At 42.6% G+C, this 21,853-nt stretch overlaps 1 protein-coding gene across 3 annotated transcripts in view; it reads right to left on the reverse strand.

Annotated features, from left to right (window-relative positions):
• Positions 1–21,853, reverse strand: part of PANK2 (pantothenate kinase 2) — a 46,021-nt gene that overhangs the window by 21,426 nt on the left and 2,742 nt on the right. For all 3 annotated transcript variants that reach the window (XM_066234292.1, XM_066234293.1, XM_066234291.1), the window contains exon 2: positions 2,868–3,220. In XM_066234292.1, the coding sequence (XP_066090389.1) occupies positions 2,868–3,220 (353 nt within the window). The remainder of the gene's footprint in view (positions 1–2,867; positions 3,221–21,853) is intronic.

Consider the following 21,853-nt stretch of genomic DNA (forward strand, 5'->3'; position numbering starts at 1 on the left):
GGAGCAAAGATGGCCCGGGCGCTGGGGATGGCTCCTTGGCCTCTGCCCCAGGCGCTAGAGTGGCTCTGGTCATGGCAGAGCGACGCCCCGGAGGGGCAGAGCATCGCCCCCTGGTGGGCAGAGCATCGCCCCTGGTGGGTGTGCCGGGTGGATCCTGGTCGGGCGCATGCGGGAGTCTGTCTGTCTCTCCCATTTCCAGCTTCAGAAAAATATAAAAAAAAAAAAAAAGAATGGCGCTACATTTATGTCCTTCACTTGTGTTGCCTCAATTTGATTTGCCATCATGATGGTACGATCAACAGAGGCATGTCTTTTATTCGTTTATCTTGTCTTTATCCGAAAAGTCGTCAAAAAGTTCATTGGCAACATCAAGCATGAATGTTTTGGCATACTCCCCATCTGTGAATGGCTTTCCATTTCTCACAGTTGCTAAAGCACCAGCAAAGCTAGCCGAATTCCAGTCACCTTGTTGGATCCAATCCCAGAGTTGCTGCTGACTAGCTTGCACTCTGCACAGTAGCTCTTGACATGCTTTCTTCCCGCTGTTCCCCACTGGATATTTCGATGCAAATGTAGTATAGCATGTGTCGAAGTGCCGCTTTATATTTGACCGTTTCATCGATGCAATTTTATCATTGCATATTAGACACACTGCAGAACCTGCTCTCTCCACAAAGGTGAATTCCTCTTTCCATTCCTGCTGAAAAGTACAATACTCCTCATCTTTTCTTCTTTTAGCCATCTTCTTCGTCAAAGGGTTTCTGCAATTAGCTGACTACTTGATTAAAAGGAGGGAAGTTTACTTCCTGACCTCACAACGACCCGTGTACATTAGGCATTAACCAATAAAAATTTGGTGTCGTCCCGGAGGACAGCTGTGATTGGCTCCAGCACCAGCAACCATGAACATGAGCGGTAGGAAATGAAAGGATTGTAATACATGAGAATGTTTTATATTTTTAACATTATTCTTTTTATTAAAGATATGTCTGCGAGCCAGATGCAGCCATCAAAAGAGCCACATCTGGTTCACGAGCCATAGGTTCCCAATCCCTGAACTAAGTGAAACAAAAAATAGATGTTTCTAAAATCCATCCAATAAAATCTTTAGTTTCATTTATAATATTCAATTTTATATGATGATTATGGACAGTTATGGGAGAAAGTCAGGAGACAGAAGACAAAGAAAGAGAACAAGGTCATATATCATACATGACACATGGGGAAAATATGTACAATGACACAGGCAAAGGCAGTTATCTCTGGAATAACAATCTCATTTGTAGTATTAAAAACATGGTCACTGAAGGTTATTTTTATTTCGAAGGTCAAGAGTCTTGGCCAATTCAGTTACCAACTCTCCTACCCACAACATCAGCCTTCAAAGGCCCCTGCCTCAAGGTCTGGCACACATGTTCACTGAATGAAAACAAAATCAAATGTGAGCCCTGGCCGGTTGGCTCAGTGGTAGAGTGTCGGCCTGGCGTGCAGAAGTCCCGGGTTCAATTCCCGGCCAGGGCACACAGGAGAAGCGCCCATCTGCTTCTCCACCCCTCCCCCTCTCCTTCCTCTCTCTCTCTCTCTTCCCCTCCCGCAGCCGAGGCTCCATTGGAGCAAAGATGGCCCGGGCGCTGGGGATGGCTCCTTGGCCTCTGCCCCAGGCGCTAGAGTGGATCTGGTCACAACAGAGCGACACCCCGGATGGGCAGAGCATTGCCCCCTGGTGGGCAGAGTGTCGCCCCCTGGTGGGCGTGCCAGGTGGATCCCGGTCGGGCGCATGCGGGAGTCTGTCTGACTGTCTCTCCCCATTTCCAGCTTCAGAAAAATACAAAATAAATAAATAAATAAATAAATAAAATGTGCACCAGCACTCCCCCTAGTGTCCAGATAGGATTGAGGGACCATTGTTAACAAGTGTGCTGCACAGAACACAAGGCATCTGGTGAGAGGAGGCTCCACGTCAACTTTCTCCACCTAGTTTTGAGGCCTGAAAACTACCACTTTGAAACAGAGGTCTCTGGTGTTTTTGTAGTTGTTGCTCTTATTTGTATCTTTCCTTGTTTATTAAAAGGTAAACTTGCCAAGAAACAATTGAAGGTGACTAGAAAAACTATAAGGTAGAGAAGATTGGAAACAATTTTATGACATGAAATGACATTAATTTTTAAAATTATTTTTCAGTCTCATTGTTCCAAATTTAATGATGTTGTTCCTCATAGGTAGTCGCTTACTCTGCTTATCACAACTTCACTAGTTTTTTATACTCAATGAACAAAACAGTATGTTTTTAGTGGTTCTGATTCTCATCAATCATCTCAACTGAGCAAAAAGTAAACTGTACAGCAACAGCTAGATGGCTAACTCTTACCACTAATTTATATTTAATTTTGACTCAAGAAAATTCAAGTTTGATTCAAGATGGGAATCATTCCACCACTTGCTACTGGTATTATTATTTTTTAATTTTTATTTATTTATTTTTTACAGAGACAGTGAGTCAGAGAGAGGGATAGACAGGGACAGACAGACAGGAACAGAGAGAGATGAGAAGCATCAATCATTAGTTTTTCGTTGTGCGTTGTAATACCTTAGTTGTTCATTGATTGCTTTCTCACATGTGCCTTGACCGCGGGCCTTCAGCAGACCGAGTAACCCCTTGCTAGAGCCAGTGACCTTTGGTTTAAGCTGGTGAGCTTGCTCAAACCAGATGAGCCCACGCTCAAGCTGGCGACCTCGGGGTCTCAAACCTGGGTCCTCTGCATCCCAGTCCGATGCTCTATCCACTGCGCCACCACCTGGTCAGGCTGGCATTATTTTTAACTATCAGATTACCATAAATTGAATATAAGCTAAAAAAAAATGCATACTGTGAGAAAATCCTGCTCAAATTTGTACGCTCCACCTCCAGTGGCACAAAAGACAGTGTGGAGACTCGAGAAGTTTTTATCTCTGCCCATCTGAATAAAAGCAGGCATATCATGAGTGGGAAAGCGTATAAAGTGCAGATTGCCTTTGCGTCCACACAGAGTCAGGTCCTTCAGCTCCAGGTGCACGTCCCGAATACCCGTGGACCCATAAGCCACATTGGAGGTCAGGTACTTCCGAATGCTTTTAAGACTTTCCACTTCTTCCTCTTCTTCTTCAGCAGTGATGTCTTTGGGTTCAAAATAAACCAGCTTGACTAGGGTTCCACCAATATCCAAGCCAAACCATGGAAAAACTGAATGGGGAAGAAAGAAAAAGTCAGAACAGCTTTTTCATGTAAACTAAATTTACACTTACTAGATCAGAAACTTATTTCATACCCTGAGGTTTCCTAGGAGTATATAATCAAAAAAATCTGGGTGAAAAGAAGTACAATTCTATCTGATTTGGCAGCACATTTTATTTACTTTTTTTGGAGAGAGAGATGAGAAACATCAACTCATAATTGTGGCACTTTCAGTTGTTCATTGATTGCTTCTCATATTATATTGCCTTGACTGGTGGGCTCCAGCTGAGCCAGTGACCCCTTGCTCAAACCAGCAACCCTTGGGTTCAAGGCAGCAAACCTGTGCTCAAGCTGGTGAGCCTGCGCTCAAGCCAGTGACCTCAGGGTTTCAAACTTGGGACCATTGCATCCCAGGTTGATGCTCTATGCCAGGGGTCGAAACCTATGGCTCAGAGGCAGATGTGGCTCTTTTGATGGCTGCATCTGGCTCGCAGGCAAATTTTTAACAAAAAAAATAACGTTAAAAATATAAAATATTCTCATGTATTACAATCCATTCATTTCCTACCACTCATGTTCATGGTTGCAGATGGCTGGAGCCAATCACACCTGTCCTCTGGGACAACACCAAATTTTTATTGGATAATGCATATTGTACACAGGTCGTTATATGGCTCTCACAGAATTACATTTTAAAATATGTGGCATTCATGGCTCTCTCAGCCAAAAAGGTTACCGACCCCTGCTCTATGCACTGTGCCACCACTAGGAAGAATAACTTTTTGTAAAAATTATAAACAAAACATTATCAGACTATCGAGCCAACCCAGCTCTTATACAGACAAGCCCAAACTGCCCTACGAAATATTAAAAACAAAATGGCCTGATGGGTAGTGGCACAGTGGATAGAACATCAACCCAGGATGCTGAGGTTCCTGGTTTGAAAAGGTTGCCAGCTTGAGCACAGGATTACTGTCATGATCCCAAGGTCACTGGTTTGAGTCCAAAGGATGCTGGCATGAAGTCCAAGGCCACTGGTTGAGCAAGGGGTGACTGGCTTGCCTTGAACTCCCTGGGTCAAAGGCATGTACGAGAAGCAATCACCAAACAACTACAGGTTGATGCTTCTCATCTCTATCCTCCCTCCCTCTCTCTTTCCTGTGTGTCTCTCTCTCTCAAATTAATTGTTAAAAAAAAGACTACCTATGAAACTCAACTCTGAAAACAAAAAGATTGAGTATGAAAATCTCCATCCTTCCCCTTGGCTTACATATGAAATGCTGGAAGTTTTCAGAGCTCTGGTTTACTACTCAGACTAGGGGTAGAGGAAACCCTCTACATCCCAACCCTATGTAACATACAAGAGTCAGTGTTCAATTTCTCTCAAAACCTAATGTTCTTTCTTTTCTTTTAATATATGAAAGGCAGGAGGCAGACACAGGCTCCTATATCATGCACCCCGACAGAGATCCACCCGGCAAGCTCACTAAGGGGCGATGCTCTGCCCATCTGGGGCGTTGCTCGGCTGCAAGCGGAGCCATTCTAGCATCTGAGGAGGAGGCCATGGAGCTGTCCTCAGCGCTGGGGCCAACTTGTGGAGCCTTGGCTGCGGGAGGGAAAGAGAGAGGCAGAGAGGAAGGAGAGGGGGAGGGGGGGAGAAGCAGATGGGCGCTTCTCCTGTGTGCCCTGGATGGAAATCGAACCTGGGACTTCCACACACTGGGCTGACGCTCTACCGCTGAGCCAACTAGCCAGGGCCCTGATGTTTTTAAAAAAAGATTTCAACAGACTTTAATGCAACAGATGTTTCAAAGCTAATATCTGTTACCAAAAAAACCCACCCCCACAAAATGGCTTTAAGAGATTAGATAAAGCCTGACCAGGTGGTGGCGCAGTGGATAAGAGCATCTGACTGGGACGTGGAGGACCCAGGCTCAAAACCCCATTTGCCAGCTTGAGCACAGGCTCATCTGGTTTGAGCAAGGCTCACCAGCTTGACCAAGGGGTCACCCGGTCTGCTGTACCCCCCAGTCAAGGCACATATGAGAAGGCAATCAATGAACAACTAAGGTGCCGCAATGAAGAACTGATGCTTCTTATCTCTCTCCCTTCCTGTCTGTCCCTATCTGTCCCTCTCTCTGTCTCTGTGTCACACGCACACAAACACACACAAAAGAGATTAGTAAAGATGGACTGCAGATATATCTGCCTTCCCTTCCCACTTTAAATCCCAGAAATGACTAAAGATATAGATTTATTGATATATTATATTCTAAAATAATTCTGTAAACAAGAAGTGATACTACCCAAACTAGGCTGCTGAAGGTAGTTAACTGTCCAGAAACCTCAAAAAAGGAATACTATACTAATTGGGAACAGTTACAGGGAAGGGAGAAGCATGGGGTATTCCATCCAGACTATATGGGGAAACAGGAACTCTGGTGTCATGGGTGATCTGGTGGGAATACTGGCACAACTGGACAGGTCAGCTCCTTCCCTCTACTGAGAACCACTCCCCACTTGCTCCAGACAACAAAGGCAGTTTTCAATGAACACAGGCACTTGAGCCCAAGATGCAGATGGCACCCAAGTAGCTGCTTTTACCCAGAAGATATAGGTATCCAATTCTGGCTATATATCCCATCTCTCCCCTACAATACAACCTGACAGACTGGTAAACAGACACTGCATCACTGACAGGAAAATAGCAATCCTCCAACCAGAGATGACCACTTGATAAAAGAAAAGCACCAAAAGGGAAATCAACACCACAAAAACAGGAAGCTAAAAATATGAAGAATGAGTTGCAGGAACAAACAGGAAACTTAATCATAAACATCTCAGAGGTAAAATGAGTTCTTATCCACAAAATATGAACAAACTACCATTTAAAAAATAAGAAATTAAGAAATGATTGGTTGCCAGCTGTGGTTATGGCTGCAAGAATCTACACATGTGATAAAATTATACAGAACTTAAATCACATACACAAAGGTTATGTAAAACTAGTGAAATCTAATGTCTGTGAACTGTATCAACGTTCATTTGCTAGAGGGGAGAGGGATTTTAAAAAAAAAGGACAAACTACATACTTAACATAGATGAATCTCAAATACAGGCTGAGGAAAACTTACACAAAAGGCTGCATACTATATGATTCCATTTATAGAACTCTAGAAAATGCAAACTAATCCTTTCTGCATCTCACAGAAGCAGATAGGCTGAGGGAGAGAAGGAGGGAAGGACTGCATAGGGGTAGAAGAAAACTTTCCATGGTAATGCAAATTATGATTGTTGGGGAGGGGAGTTTCATGGGTGTACATATCTGTCAAAATGCATGGAACTGTACACTTGAAATGAATGCAGTTTATTCTATGTAGATTACACCTCAATAAAAACACATGTACAAAAAAGGAGAAAATTTGATTTCCAAAATAAAGCTTAACAAGAAGTACATTCAGCAAAATAGATGCAGAAAATAAAATGAAAAACTAAGAAATTCTCCTAAAATGCCTCTTGAGTATGAAAGAAAGGTACATATGCAGAACATAGAACCAGAGTCCAACATCTATCTTATATGAGTTCTAGAAATTTTCTGGTGGAGATAGGGGAGGGAGTACATTAATCATCAGGTTGAAGGATCCACTAATTGTTAAACCGAATCAATGAGTGGGAAAAGGGGAGACTTGAACACATCTTAATGAAATCCTAAAAACTCCCAAAGGAAAAAAGTGAATTCCTAAAAAGATACATCAGTCACATAAGGGTAAAATTGAGACTTCATCAGCAACACAGATGCTAGAAAACAATGAAGCAATAGCTTCAAAGTGATAAGGAAAAAGATTTTGAAACTCATTTCCAGACAAATCAGCTTTCAAGTAGCAGTGAAAAAGACATTTTCACACATAAAAGAGCTCAACATTTACCACCCAAAGACATTCCCTAAAATAATTAGTAAAATGCACTCCAATAGAATTTTTCAAGCACTTAAGATTTGAGCTATAAGGAACAATGATAAGCAAAAGAAACAAAACATGCTTTTAGAAAAACAAGTAACCTAGAACTATATAAAATACCCGATTTCAACACAGGAAGTCGAAGAGGGAAGAGAAAGAGAGGGAAGTAAAAGCAAGCAGCAGTTCTGTTTTTAGGGGGAAAGGGAGTCCCATTAATTCTAAACAATAAAGAAGTGATGATTTAAATGGACTGAACCATCCAGTATAGAAAAGAACATATGACCTTCAAATAAGTAAGAAAAAAATCAGTTCAAAACCAAAAAAGTTAATAAAAATATGATAAATACAAAATTAAAAACATCAGGAATGAATGCAAACATATCAGTAATCACAAATAGGTCAAATGTATCTTCCAGATTGAAGAGAAAATTCAACATATGCTTCTTTAACAAATGCATCTAAAACAAGATTAGTCTACAAGTAGATGAAAGATACATAAATGTTAAAACACCCACAACAAAGTCCCATAATAACATGCTTTACGATAAAAACAGCTTCCAATCAAAAGTCCAGTACTCACACCAACATGTTAAGAGCCTCACTGGTGACTGATAGAGCAGCTAGCTGCCTTACATGCAGGAACAATACATACTACCGTCAAAGTCGAACCCATGTTTTAAAACCTGCAGTACATTTAACAGGGGCTATGCTCACAAGGTAAAAGGTGCCCTTCCAGGCAGTGACCTACCAAGAAAATAAGATTCACAACTCTCATCCCTACATTCACTCTGAATCATATACTATTCATTGACCAAATCAGTGGGTAGAAATCACTGGCATCATTTACTTAACTGATCTGCCACATTTATATTGTTGAATTACGGTAAGCAAAATAAATGCTTGGACAATGCTACTCCACTGTATCAAGAAAATGTTAACAGAAAACAGGTAACTAGAAGACAAAATTCAAACAAAAAGCACTAAAAGGAGAAATAATAGCCTGACCTGTGGTGGAGCAGTGGGTAGAGCCTCGACCTGGAATGCTGAGGTCGCTGGTTCAAAACCCTGGGCTTGCCTGGTCAACGCACATATGGGAGTTGATGCTTCCTGCTCCTCCCTTCCCTCCCCCCCCTCTCTTTCCTCTCTAAGATGAATAAATAAATAAATAATAAAAAATAAAAAAAGGAGACAAAATTATGTGATTGCATAAAAAAGTATAACACTCCAGGCCCTGGCTGGTTGGCTCAGCGGTAGAGCGTCGGCCTGGCGTGCGGGGGACCCGGGTTCGATTCCCGGCCAGGGCACACAGGAGAAGCGCCCCTTTGCTTCTCAATTCCCACCCCCTCCTTCCTCTCTGTCTCTCTCTTCCCCTCCCGCAGCCAAGGCTCCATTGGAGCAAAGATGGCCCGGGCGCTGGGGATGGCCCTTGGCCTCTGCCCCCGGCGCTAGAGTGGCTCTGGTCGCAGCAGAGTGATGCCCCAGAGGGGCAGAGCATCGCCCCCTGGTGGGCAGAGCGTGGCCCCTGGTGGATCCCGGTCAGGCACATGCGGGAGTCTGTCTGACTGTCTCTCCCCGTTTCCAGCTTCAGAAAAATACAAAAAAAAAAAAGTATAACACTCCAAAAAATATTAAAAACAAGGAGAAACTGACAAATCTACAAATGACACAGGTCTCAGAAATTTGCACACACAGAAAATAAAGGTGTATAGAGGATCTGACTCTGACTGTTAATAAGGTGATCTATTAAACACAAATATAATGCTGTATCAAAAACCCAAATACACTTTCCTTTCAAATACCCATAAACCATTCACAAAAATTAACTACACAAGCTTTATGAACAAAAACAAACTGCATTTACTTTCCGAGACCAGATGAGAGCAGGCACTTTCAGGGTGTTACGGCCATAGACAAATTTACTTTCACACCTCAAAATTAGAAATTAATCTAACAAATACAAAGAAATGTATCCACCTGGAAAGTTTTAAACCCACTACTATTACCTCTGAGATTAAATAGGAAACCAAAACAAAATTTATTTTTAAATGAATGATAATGAGATCCCTCTATATCAAAAACAATATGATATACCCAAGGTGACACTCAAAAAGGAAACTTCTTGCCTGACCAGGCGGTGGTGCAGTGGATAGAGCGTCGGACTGGGATGCGGAGGACCCAAGTTTGAAACCCCGAGGTCGCCAGCTTGAGTACGGGCTCATCTGGTTTGAGCAAGGCTCACCAGCTTAAGCCCAAGGTCGCTGGCTCGAGCAAGGGGTCACTCGGTCCTCGATCTGCTGTAGTTCCCCCCCCCCCCATCAAGGCACATATGAGATCAATCAATGAGCAACTAAGGAGCTGCAACCAAGAATTGATGTTTCTCATCTCTCTCTTCCTTCCTGTCTGTCTGTCCCTAACTGTCCCTCTCTGACTCTCTCTGTCTCTGCCACAAAAAAAAAGGGAAACCTCTCGCCTTAAATGTTTATCAAATGTATTCAAAAAGAAAGCCTGAACAAAAGAGAATGTCATATAGAATTTGAAACGCTAGGAAAAGAATAAAAAAGACGAAACAGAGCCAAATTAAACAGAAGGAAGAAGGAAGCTATTAAAGATAAAAGCAAGATGTAAATGAAATTAGAAAAAAATATCTTCGTCATGAAGTCAAAGAGGGAAGAGAAAGAGAGGGAAGTAAAAGCAAGCAGCAGTTCTGTTTTTTGGGAGAAAGGGAGTCCCATTAATTCAAAACAATAAAGAAGTGGTTTAAATGGACTGAACCAACCAGGATAGAAAAGAACACATGACCTTCAAATAAGTAGGAAAAAAGTCAGTTTCAGTAAAAATCAAGCTTTGAGACGCCATCAAAACTGACAAATTTCCAGTAGGTACATCCAAGAAAGAGAAGCTAGAGCTTTTTTATTTAAAAAAAAAAAAATGAAAGAGTATGTAACAGTACAGTATACAAATCAGCTAACATACTTTATTTTAGAACAGTAAGTTTAAAATGTAAACTAAACCAGGGGATTAGCTTAAAAAAAAACTGAATACCAAATGTGGCTCAAAATAAGGTAGAAAACGCAGAAATCTGACCTATGTGGCTCAGTGGATAAAGTGTCGACCTGGAATGCTGAGGTCACCCGTTTGAAACCCTGAGCTTTGGTCAAGGCACATACAGGAAGCAACTACTGTACTATGAATTGATGCTTCCAGCTTCTCGCCCACCCCCAACCTTCTCCTCTCTAAAAATCAATAAATCTAAAAAAAAAAAAAAAAAAACACCCTACCCAGAAATCAAAAGCGCTGAACCCTGGCCGGTTGGCTCAGCGGTAGAGCGTCGGCCTAGCGTGCGGAGGACCCAGGTTCGATTCCCGGCCAGGGCACACAGGAGAAGCGCCCATTTGCTTCTCCACCCCTCCGCCGTGCTTTCCTCTCTGTCTCTCTCTTCCCCTCCCGCAGCCAAGGCTCCATTGGAGCAAAGATGGCCCGAGCGCTGGGGATGGCTCTGTGGCCTCTGCCTCAGGCGCTAGAGTGGCTCTGGTCGCAACATGGCGACACGCCCAGGATGGGCAGAGCGTCGCCCCTGGTGGGCGTGCCGGGTGGATCCCGGTCGGGTGCATGCGGGAGTCTGTCTGACTGTCTCTCCCTGTTTCCAGCTTCAGAAAAATGAAAAAAAAAAAAAAAAAGCGCTGAAATTTCTGAAGAAGTGATCAAAGATTTATCACCCAAACAAAAACAACAAAAAGCACCAGGCCCTAATGGTTTCCAGGAAAACCTTTAAGGGAGCTTCTAAGGAACACACACACACATACACACACACAAATCTAGAAAAACTCCCAAGTCATACCTCATATCAACACCAGAAAAGTATCACACAATACAAATGTAAAAACATGAAATTATTAAATAATAGAACAGAGCTGTGCAGTAGGAGTAACACAACACTGCCAACAGGGATTCTTCTCAGGAATGTAAGGATGGTTTTCACATTAGAAATTCCAATGAATGAGGCTTGCTTATATTAATAAATTGAAGGAGAAAAACCATAATTCTCTCAATTTGGTTAAAAAATAAAAATTAAGAAATTCAAACCAACATAACTAATAAAAATTTTTTGAGTATTTGATACAAAAAACTCGGGTTTTTTCCCCTATAATGAGCAAAACCACAAAAAAATGACATTAAAAATGTCATGCACAGCCTGACCTGTGGTGGCACAGTGGATAAAGCGTCGACCTGGAAATGCTGGGGTCGCCGGTTCGAAACCCTGGGCTTGCCTGGTCAAGGCACATATGGGAGTTAATGCTTCCATCCAGCTCCTCCCCCCCTTCTCTCTTTCTGTCTTCTTTCTCTCTCTCTCTCTCTCTCTCTCTCTCCTCTCTAAAATGAATAAATAAAAAATAAAAAATAAATTTATAAAAAAAAATGTCAGCCTGACCTGTGGTGGCGCATTGGATAAAGCGTCGACCTAGAAATGCTGAGGTCACCGGTTTGAAACCCTGGGCTTGCCTGGTCAAGGCACATATGGGAGTTGATGCTTCCTGCTCCTCCCCCTTCTCTCTCTCTCCCTCTCTGTCTCCTCTCTAAAAATGAATAAATAAAATTTAAAAATTTAAAAAAAAAAAAAAAATGTCATGCACAGAAGTCATAAAATATTCAGAAATAAATTTAACACTAAATGTGCATGACAGCTATTAAAATGATGTGCTGTATGACATAGCAGCAGGAAGATGGAACCTGTCCCAGGAAGACTAAATATTATTAAACTTTCACTTCTCCCCAAATTAACCTAACGATTGTGTCAGTGCAATTCTAAAGAGAACGCTGTGGTTTGACTACTCAGCAGCCATTCTACCTCAATCTAGGGAGAGTGCCAATTTTTTTATTCCAACACAAATTCCATTTCCAGTGACAGGATGAATCCAACCTGGCAAGAATCATTCAAAGTCTATCCTTGGCATCTAGAAGAAACAAAGTTTTCTCAGTCTTAAAAAAGCAACAGTGCCTGACCGGGCGGTGGTGCAGTGGATAGAGCCTCGGACTGGGATGCAGAGGACCCAGGTTCGAGACCCCGAGGTCGCCAAGTTGAGCATGGGCTCTTCTGGTTTGAGCAAACATTCCACCAGCTTGAGCCCAAGGTCGCTGGCTCCAGCAAGGGGTTACTTGGTCTGCTGAAGGCCCACGGTCAAGGCACATATGAGAAAGCAATCAATGAACAACTAAGGTGTTGCAACGCGCAATGAAAACTAATGATTGATGCTTCTCATCTCTCTCCATTCCTGTCTGTCTGTCCCTGTCTATCCTTCTCTGTCTCTATAAAAAAAAAAAAAAAAAAAAGCAACAGTGCTGGATATAACTGAAACAGAGCTTCAATTCCTATTTTCCTACAAGCAGTACCATCAATTCAAGGATACCTGCCGCCTGGGTCAGGCAGTGGCACAGTGGATGCAGGGGTCGGGAACCTATGGCTCACGAGCCAGATGTGGCTCTTTTGATGGCTGCATCTGGCTTACAGACAAATCTTTAATAAAAAAAAAATAACGTTAAAAATATAAAACATTCTCATGTATTACAATCCATTCATTTCCTACTGCTCATGTTCATGGTTGCAGGTGGCTGGAGCCAATCACAGCTATCCTCTGGGACATCAAATTTTTATTGGATAATGCATAACATACCCGGGTCATTGTATGGCTCTCACAAATTGCATTTTAAAATATGTGGCGTTCGTGGCTCTCTCAGCCAAAAAGGTTCCCAACCCCTGGGATAGAGCATCGGACTGGGACGCGGAGGACTCAGGTTCAAGACCCTGAGGTTGCCAGCTTGAGCGTGGGCTCATCAGGTTTGAGCAAGGCTCACTAGCTTGAGCTGGCTCAAGTAAGGGGTCACTCGATCTACTGTAGCCCCCTCCACCCCCCCATCCCCTGTCAAGGCACATATGAGAAATCAATCAATGAACAACTAAGGTGTCGTAACAAAGAATTGATGTTTCTCATCTCTCTCCCTTCCTTTCTATCCCTATCTGTCCCTCTCTCTGGGGAAAAAAAAAGGATCCCTGCCAACTTGGTGTACAGGAAAGAGATATAGCACTCCACAAACAAACATTTTCATCAACAAGAATGGAATCTGAAGATTATCTGGACAGATCTAAGACCAGTGGGAGATTCTGTAATACCTAAAGCAAATAAAACCTGATTCCTGTTTCCTTAGATTAAAAAATTGAAACATGCCTGACCAGGCGGTGGCGCAGTGGATAGAGTGTCGGACTGGAATGCAGAGGACCTGGGTTCCAGACCCCGAGGTTGCCAGCTTGAGCGCGGGCTCATCTGGTTTGAGGAAAAGCCCACCAGTTTGAACCCAAGGTCACTGCCTCCAGCAAGGGGTTACTCGGTCTGCTGAAGACCCGCGGTCAAGGCAAGTATGAGAGAGCAATCAATGAACAACTAAGGTGTTGCAATGCGCAATGAAAAACTAATGATTGATGCTTCTCATCTCTCTCCGTTCCTGTCTGTCTGTCCCTATCTATCCCTCTCTCTGACTCTCTCTCTGTAAAAAAAAAGAAACATTAGTATATGGCTATTATCTTTTAAGTGATTGTCTATTAACAGCCAAACACTGTATTAGGACTTGATTGCATTAACTTAATGTTATAGTTAATGTTATAGTTAAGTACTATAATCATCCCACTTTACAGATTAAGAAACTAAAATACAAAAGGGCCCATGGTCATGGTCAAGGAAAGGTAGAGGTGGGCCTCAAAATCAGGATTTCCTAAATCGGCCTGACCTGTGGCGGCGCAGTGGACAGAGCCTCAACCTGGAATGCTGAAGTCACCGGTTCAAAATCTTGGACTTGCCAAGAAGCAACTAATACGACTTGATGCTTCCTGCTCCTCCCCGTCTTACTCTGTCTCCTCTCTCTAAAATCAATAAATATTTTAAAAATTTTTTTAACTCCTTTAACAAGTATATTTAAAAGTTAACTATACCAACCTAAGAACACAGAACACATATTCTTGGGTTAATAAGAAAATAAAATTAGCCCTGCCTGTATAGCTTGGTTGGTTAGAGCATTGCTCTGAAATGCAGGGGTTGCCAGTCAGTTCAATCCCCGATGAGGGCACAGACAGGAACAGTTCAATGTTTCTGCCTCTCTCCCCCTCCATCCTCTCTCACTGAAGTCAATAAATAAAATTAAAAAAAAAATAAAGTAGTTTAATAAAATTCACATACTTTATTTTAAAGATTTTTTTTTTTTTTTGTATTTTTCTGAAGTTGGAAACGGGGAGGCAGTCAGACAAACTCCCGCATGCACCCGACCGGAATCCACCCGGCACACCCACCAGGGGGCGATGCTCTGCCCCTCTGAGGCATCGCTCTGTTGCAACCAGAGCCACTCTAGCGCCTGAAGCAAAGGCCATGGAGCCATCCTTAGCGCCCGGGCCAACTTTTGCTCCAATAGAGCCTTGGCTGCGGGAGGGGGAGAGAGAGACAGAGAGGAAGGAGAGGGGGAGGGGCGGAGAGGCAGATGGGCGCTTCTCCTGTGTGCCCTGGCCAGGAATCGAACCCGGGACTCCTGCACACCAGGCCGATGCTCTACCACTGAGCCAATCGACCAGGACTATTTTAAAGATTTTACTTACTGATTTTACAGAGAGATGGGAGTGGAGAACGAGAAGTATCAACTCATAGTTCCTTCACTTTAGTTGGTTCACTGACTGCTTGTTTTATGTGCCTTGACCAGGCAAGCCCAGGGTTTTTGAACCAGCAACCTCAGCACTCAGGATTGACGCTCCATCCACTGCGCCACCACAGGTCAGGCTAAAATTCACGTACTTTAAATATATAAAGACAATTAACAATGGTTAAGGAAAAAGAAAAAACAAAAGAGTAAGTCAGGTCATATCTTTGTGATAGCCTTTAATGGTTTTGGGATCTTTCTCTGTACTATTGATCAAACCCTCTACCATATTCAATAACTAAGGCACTGTGATGCATGGGAGGTCCATTAAACACATGCTTCCTTTTTAAAAAATTTTCTATTGATTTGAGAGAAGCAAGGGAAGAAGAGAAAGATAAGCATCAACTCATTCCACTTAGCTGTTACATTTTAGTCGTGTACTCATTGATCACTTCTCCTACATACCCCAAACAGGATCGAACCCATGACCTTGGCGTGCTGGGACGATGCTCTCTATCCACTGAGCAAAACCAGCCAGGGAAAAACATGCCTTCAGACAATGGCAGAGGGAATGGTCTCAGTCCATACAATTCTGTTATTTGTAAACATCTAGCCTGTCCAAAGGGGCTTAGAGTCCTACAGGTGACTGTAGACTACCACATATATCATGAATACATATATCAAAACAATATGTGTTTCTGGCTCTGGCCAGATAGCTCAGTTGGTTAGAGCATCCTCCTAAAGTGCAAAGGTTGCTGGTTCGATCCCTGGTGAGGACACATACAGGAACAGATTGATGGTCCACACCCACCCCCCTCCTCTCTCACTAAAAATCAGTAAGTTAAAAAAAAAAAAAGTATGTGGTTCCGGATAAAAGTCAAAGAAAAAGCAATTTTTGCTACACTATCACATTCCTCATAGCTCATCAATAGAATACCTATTTATTATGTTTAATTAGTGAGTCCTTTCATTAATTTTAACAGATATTTTAGTCTGCAGTTCTTAGCATATTTCCTGTATTAAGACCTCTAAAGCAGTGGTCCCAACCCCCGGGCCGTGAACCGGTACCGGTCTGTGGGCCATCTGATACCAGTCCGCAGAGAAAGAATAAATAACTTACATTATTTCCGTTTTATTTTTTTAATAAATTTTTATTAATTTTAATGGGGTGACATCACTAAATCAGGGTACATATATTCAAAGAAAACATGTCCAGGTTATCTTATCATTCAATTATGTTGCATACCCATCACCCAAAGTCAGGCTGTCCTCCATCACCTTCTATCTAGTTTTCTTTGTGCTCCTCCCCCTCCCCCTTCCCCCCACAACCACCACACTCCTGTCCATGTCTCTTAGTCTCGTTATTTCCGTTTTATTTATACTTAAGTCTGAATGATGTTTTATTTTTCAAAAATGACCAGATTCCCTCTGTTACATCCGTCTAAGACTCACTCTTGACACTTGTCTCGGTCACGTGATACATTTATCCATCCCACCCTAAAGGCCAATCCATGAAAATATTTTCTGACATTAAACCAGTCCATGGCCCAAAAAAGGTTGGGGACCACTGCTCTAAAGTACTCAGCCTAGAAGATCTATACTTGACAAAAGAATTTAAACTCTCCCTCACAGATTATTTATGTAAAACCATCTTTAGCACAATGTCTGACTCATAATAAATCCCAACTGACATGCTTTCCAGTGAGAAATATATGGTTTATAAAAATGTTCTCAATTTTCCAACATTACGAACTATACCATGACCAGTCCAATGTGGGTAGATATTGCAAATCCACACCTTAGGCTGGTGTACACAGCAATCCTTGTCCTCATATTGAAAGATATATCTTAATAAAATTGTTCTTATTCACTAAATAGTTTTAACTCAGGAACTAGATACTTAAAAATACTATGAAAAAAATACTATGTTATAAAATCAGCAGACTCAATAATACACTTTACATTCAAAAAATATAAATACTCAAAACCATGGCTTTCACTTTTAGATAGTAAAATTTAAGCCCTTTTTTTTGAGAGAGAGACAGGAAGGAAAAGAAATGAGAAGCATCAACTCAGAGCTGCAGCAGTTGTTCATTGCTTCCCATCTGTGCCTTGACGGGGCGAGGGGGGGCCTCCAGACCAGCCAGTGACCCTTTGCTCAAAGCAGCGACTTTGGGCTTCAAGCCAATAATCTTTGGGCTCAGGCCAGGAACCATGAGATTGTGTCAATCCCATACTCAAGCTGGCAACCTAATGGTTTCAAACCTGGGACCTCGGCATCCCGGGTTGATGATCTGTACACTGCTCCACCACCAGTCAGGCTAAGCCATTATTTTAAAAAGGGGATTTTCACATCCTAGTCACTCTTGCTGACATTAATTGAGAAAAATGCCTGAAGATAAAGATCCCCCAAGTTATGAACCTGAAAAATGCTAAGTTATAAATGTAAGCTAAAGGAACATCATTGATCCTTTAAAGTTTAAATGACCAGTTAAAATAGCCATTCTTTCCACTATTTGACATGGTCCTCTCCAACAACCAACGGTCTACTCTTTTGCTCCTTCTCTTTCCTTTCAAATGTGTTTAAGCGATTTTTTTTGTGTGTGTGTATTTTTCTGAAGCTGGAAACAGGGAGAGACAGTCAGATAGACTCCCGCATGCGCCCGACCGGGATCCACCCGGCACGCCCACCAGGGGCGACGCTCTGCCCCGACCAGAGCCACTCTAGCACCTGGGGCAGAGGCCAAGGAGCCATCCCCAGCGCCCGGGCCATCTTTGCTCCAATGGAGCCTTGGCTGCAGGAGGGGAAGAGAGAGACAGAGAGGAAGGAGGGTGTGGGGATGGAGAAGCAAATGGGCGCTTCTCCTATGTGCCCTGGCCGGGAATCGAACCCGGGTCCCCCGCACGCCAGGCCGACGCTCTACCGCTGAGCCAACCGGCCAGGGCCTAAGCAAATATTTTTAGTAGCACACATCTCGTCTTGTTTACCGTCTCCTCAGATAAACAGGGAACAGGGATGCCAACAACTGAAAAATCGTATTATCTAAATGCACGATTCATACATAAAATCCCTAAAATAACAAACTCTTACCATTTTATACAACTGCCTAATAGGACTATATTTAGGCCCTATTTAATGTTTTATATTTGTTACACATCCAAAAGAGGGGTTGTCTTTACTTCAATTTCATTTAAAGTAAACAAAATAGTTCAAAAAGCATGCTCTCCCATTCTGTCTCTCAAAAATGGACTACAAAGCACCCTGGCTGGTTGACTCAGTCGGTTAAGAGAATCATCCCAAAATGACAAGGTTGCAGGTTCAATCCCGCATCAGGCACACACAGGAGACAACCAAAGAATGAACAACTGAGTGGAACAACAAATGAATACTTCCTTTCCCCCTCTCTCCCTTCCTCTTCTCTCTCTCTCTAAAAATCAATAAAAATTAAGCCCTGGCCTATTGGTTGGAGCGTCCTCCCAGAGTGCAGTTGTCAATTCCATTCCCCGGGGCAGGGCACATATAGGAGCAGGAGCTCGATGTTCCTGTCTCTCTCTTTCAAAAAAAAAGAATGCAGCTACAAAGCAACAGATATATCATATATATATATATATATATATATATATATATATATATATATATATATGATATGTCTCAAACTTTTTCCCTAGCTTCCAGGGACAGCCTTTCCTAATTCCCTAACTAAAGATGAAACTGCATATGATAAGGGGGCCAGCACCAGCTCCGTTCTGCCAACACTGATGCTGTCCCAAAGCCAAGGAAAAGCAATCCATTTTCTAGTTTAAAATTGTCAAGCTGGCCTGACCTGTCGTGGCGCAGTGGGATAAAGCGTCGACCTGGAACACTGAGGTCGCCGGTTCGAAACCTTGGGCTTGCCTGGTCAAGGCACATATGGGAGTTGATGCTTCCTGCTCCTCCCCCTTCTCTCTCTCTCTCTGTCTCTCTCTCTCACTCCTCTCTCTCTAAAAAAAATCAATCAATAAAATTGTCAAGCTATAAACAAAAGCTTTATTTTCTAAACTAATGGAAGTTAAGGACGTTCCATGATTGGGATGAGCCCAAATTGTAAGTCCCAAAGATCTCCCATGCTTTGAAAGATCCCGCTCATCCCACAGTGGTATGGAACACTCTGACCCCAGGGTTCCCACACTTCCTGCACATCTGGGGCCCTTGATTAAATAAAGCATTCTCCTATTACATGAATACATACATTTTTCAAAATTGTACATTTCACTGAATGTAAACATGGCTTATTAAAATTTTTAAAACTAAAGATGCATGTTCTTAGACCCCTTGAAATCTGAGGGGTCTCTTTTTCTATTTTTTTTTTAAACTTCTGGGTGATTCCATGTGAGACCACTGCTATGGATTACATGGCATGTATCTCCCTATCCCAAAATGAATCAAGTCAAGAACACTGGGTCAGAATTCAGACATCTAGAAGCAAAACATATAGCTTCATTGCTAACTTACTACATGCTCTTAGACAAACGAACAATTTCATTGAGCCTGCTTCCTTATCTGGAAACTAGGAATAAAAAAGTACCTACCTCACAGGATAATTGTGAGATCTAAATGATACGTTCATAAATTATTTGGTATAGTGTCTAACACCAGTAAGTAAGCACTATGTTACCATTATTAGCATCTTGTTTCCATCATTTTAAACCAATCTTTATTTGGTATTTCTGTCTTGTGACACAATACCTAATCTAAAACTTAAAGATCTTCTTAGACACACACATGCCTAGCCTTACCCCTAATGACTGCGATGTGTTAAGCCTGGGATGAGGACAGTTTTGGGAACCACACTACTAGGGAATATGTATGGCAGAACAGGATTAAAACCAGAGCCTACAAAAACTGAATAGCTCCTTGTAGTTTCAAATGACAACTAGTCTCCTATCTTCAGACCAGTTGTAATGACGTCAGAACAAGGTTTGCTAACCTTAAAAGAAAAGTGGCACCACCTACAGACAGAATGAGTCTTTACTGGATTCTCTCCCAGTTAAGACCAATATCGTTCGTTGCCTCTGGAAGGAACAACATGGAGGAGGAAGCTGGAGGCACTGATCCCCACGCATTCAAAAATCCACATAACTGACTCCCTCCAAGTTTAGCAGTCCCACAGTATCTAAGGGGAACTGGTTCCAGGATACTCTTTGAATACCAAAATGTGGGATGCTCAAGTTCCCTATATAAAACGGCACAGACCAATGCAGATGGAAAACAGTCCAGATATTTATTGAGAAAAATCCTCTTGTAAGTGGACTTACACAGTTCAAACCCATGTTGTTCCAGGGTCAACTGTTAAATTCGTGAAGAGTCCAATAGTCTAACACGCCATCTCTCCAAGATGTACACCCCGGTACAGCACAGAAAAAGCAAATGGGAGAAAGGATAGTATCTTGTTTATTTTTTTAATTTTTCTTGTTTATTTCTTTAGCAGGTCTCTGAGAGACAACAAACGGCAAACAAGACAAAAAAATAAATCCTACAACACAAATATTTCTCAGTTCCTAAAAGATGTTTCAAAACCACCTTATACAACCCTCCCCAACACAGTCTAAACCAGTGTTTTTCAGAGTAGTCTTTTTTTTTTTTTTTTTTTTTCATATTTTTTCTGAAGCTGGAAACAGGGAGAGACAGTCAGACAGACTCCCGCATGCGCCCGACCGGGATCCACCCGGCACGCCCACCAGGGGCGATGCTCTGCCCATCCTGGGCGTCGCCATGTTGCGACCAGAGCCACTCTAGCGCCTGGGGCAGAGGCCACAGAGCCATCCCCAGCGCCCAGGCCATCTTTGCTCCAATGGAGCCTTGGCTGCGGGAGGGGAAGAGAGAGACAGAGAGGAAAGCGCGGCGGAGGGGTGGAGAAGCAAATGTGCGCTTATCCTGTGTGCCCTGGCCGGGAATCGAACCCGGGTCCTCCGCACGCTAGGCCGACGCTCTACCGCTGAGCCAACCAGCCAGGGCTCAGAGTAGTCTTTGAGTCACCTGTAGATGAATGATATGAGGAGGTTCTTAGAACCCTCTCCAAATTTTGATTCCAAAAAAGAAAACTGAATCCAGGGATTCTGCATTTTTAATTCCCCAGGTCGTTTTTATGCTCAAAATTTGAAAGCAGCTAGAAATTTTCACTTTAAGTAAGAAAACCTTTGAACACAAATGATCATGATTATGCTTGCTCTCAGAGCAATGAAGAAATTAGCTATTAAAAACATGAACAGCCTGACCAGGCGATGGCGCAGTGGATAGAGCATCGAACTGGGATGCAGAGGACCCAGGTTCGAGACCCCAAGGTCGCCAGCTTGAGCGTGGGCTCATCTGGTTTGAGCAAAAGCTCACCAGCTTGGACCCAAGGTCACTGGCTCCAGCAAGGGGTTACTTGGTCTGCTGAAGGCCCACGGTCAAGGCACATATGAGAAAGCAATCAATGAACAACTAAGGTGTCGCAATGCGCAACAAAAAACTAATGATTGATGCTTCTCATCTCTCTGTTCCTGTCTGTCTGTCCCTGTCTATCCTTCTCTCTGACTCTGTCTCTGTAAAAAAAATAAAAATTTAAAAAAAACATGAACAATCTGTAAAGCACGGTGGTTAAGAGTGGATGCTATGAAATGAAATTTCTAAGTTTACAGTTCTGTTCACCAGCCATTTCACACTGGGCAAATGGGCCGCAGTTTTCCCATCTGTAAAATGGAATACTACTACTACCTACCTACCTTAGAGTCGTGTGAGGATTAATGAACTATTAAAACTCTCAGAAAAGTACATGAAAAAAAATTATTTTGAATTATAAGAGAAAGTTTATTTAGAAAGTTATAAGGGTAGTAAAAGTGAGCCAGCTGGGCTGCATAAGCTCAGGAAACAAGAAGCAAAAAAAGGGCCCTTGGAAGCTTAGGAGAAAGACAAAGATAATGTGCCTGGGAGAAGTAGGGCAGGGGAAGGCACTGGCCTGCTCCTGAAAGGGTGGGGTGGCAGGTTTAATTTTTT

The sequence above is a fragment of the Saccopteryx bilineata genome, chromosome 6 (assembly GCF_036850765.1).
Source record: "Saccopteryx bilineata isolate mSacBil1 chromosome 6, mSacBil1_pri_phased_curated, whole genome shotgun sequence".
In the NCBI taxonomy this organism is placed as follows: Eukaryota; Metazoa; Chordata; class Mammalia; order Chiroptera; family Emballonuridae; genus Saccopteryx; species Saccopteryx bilineata.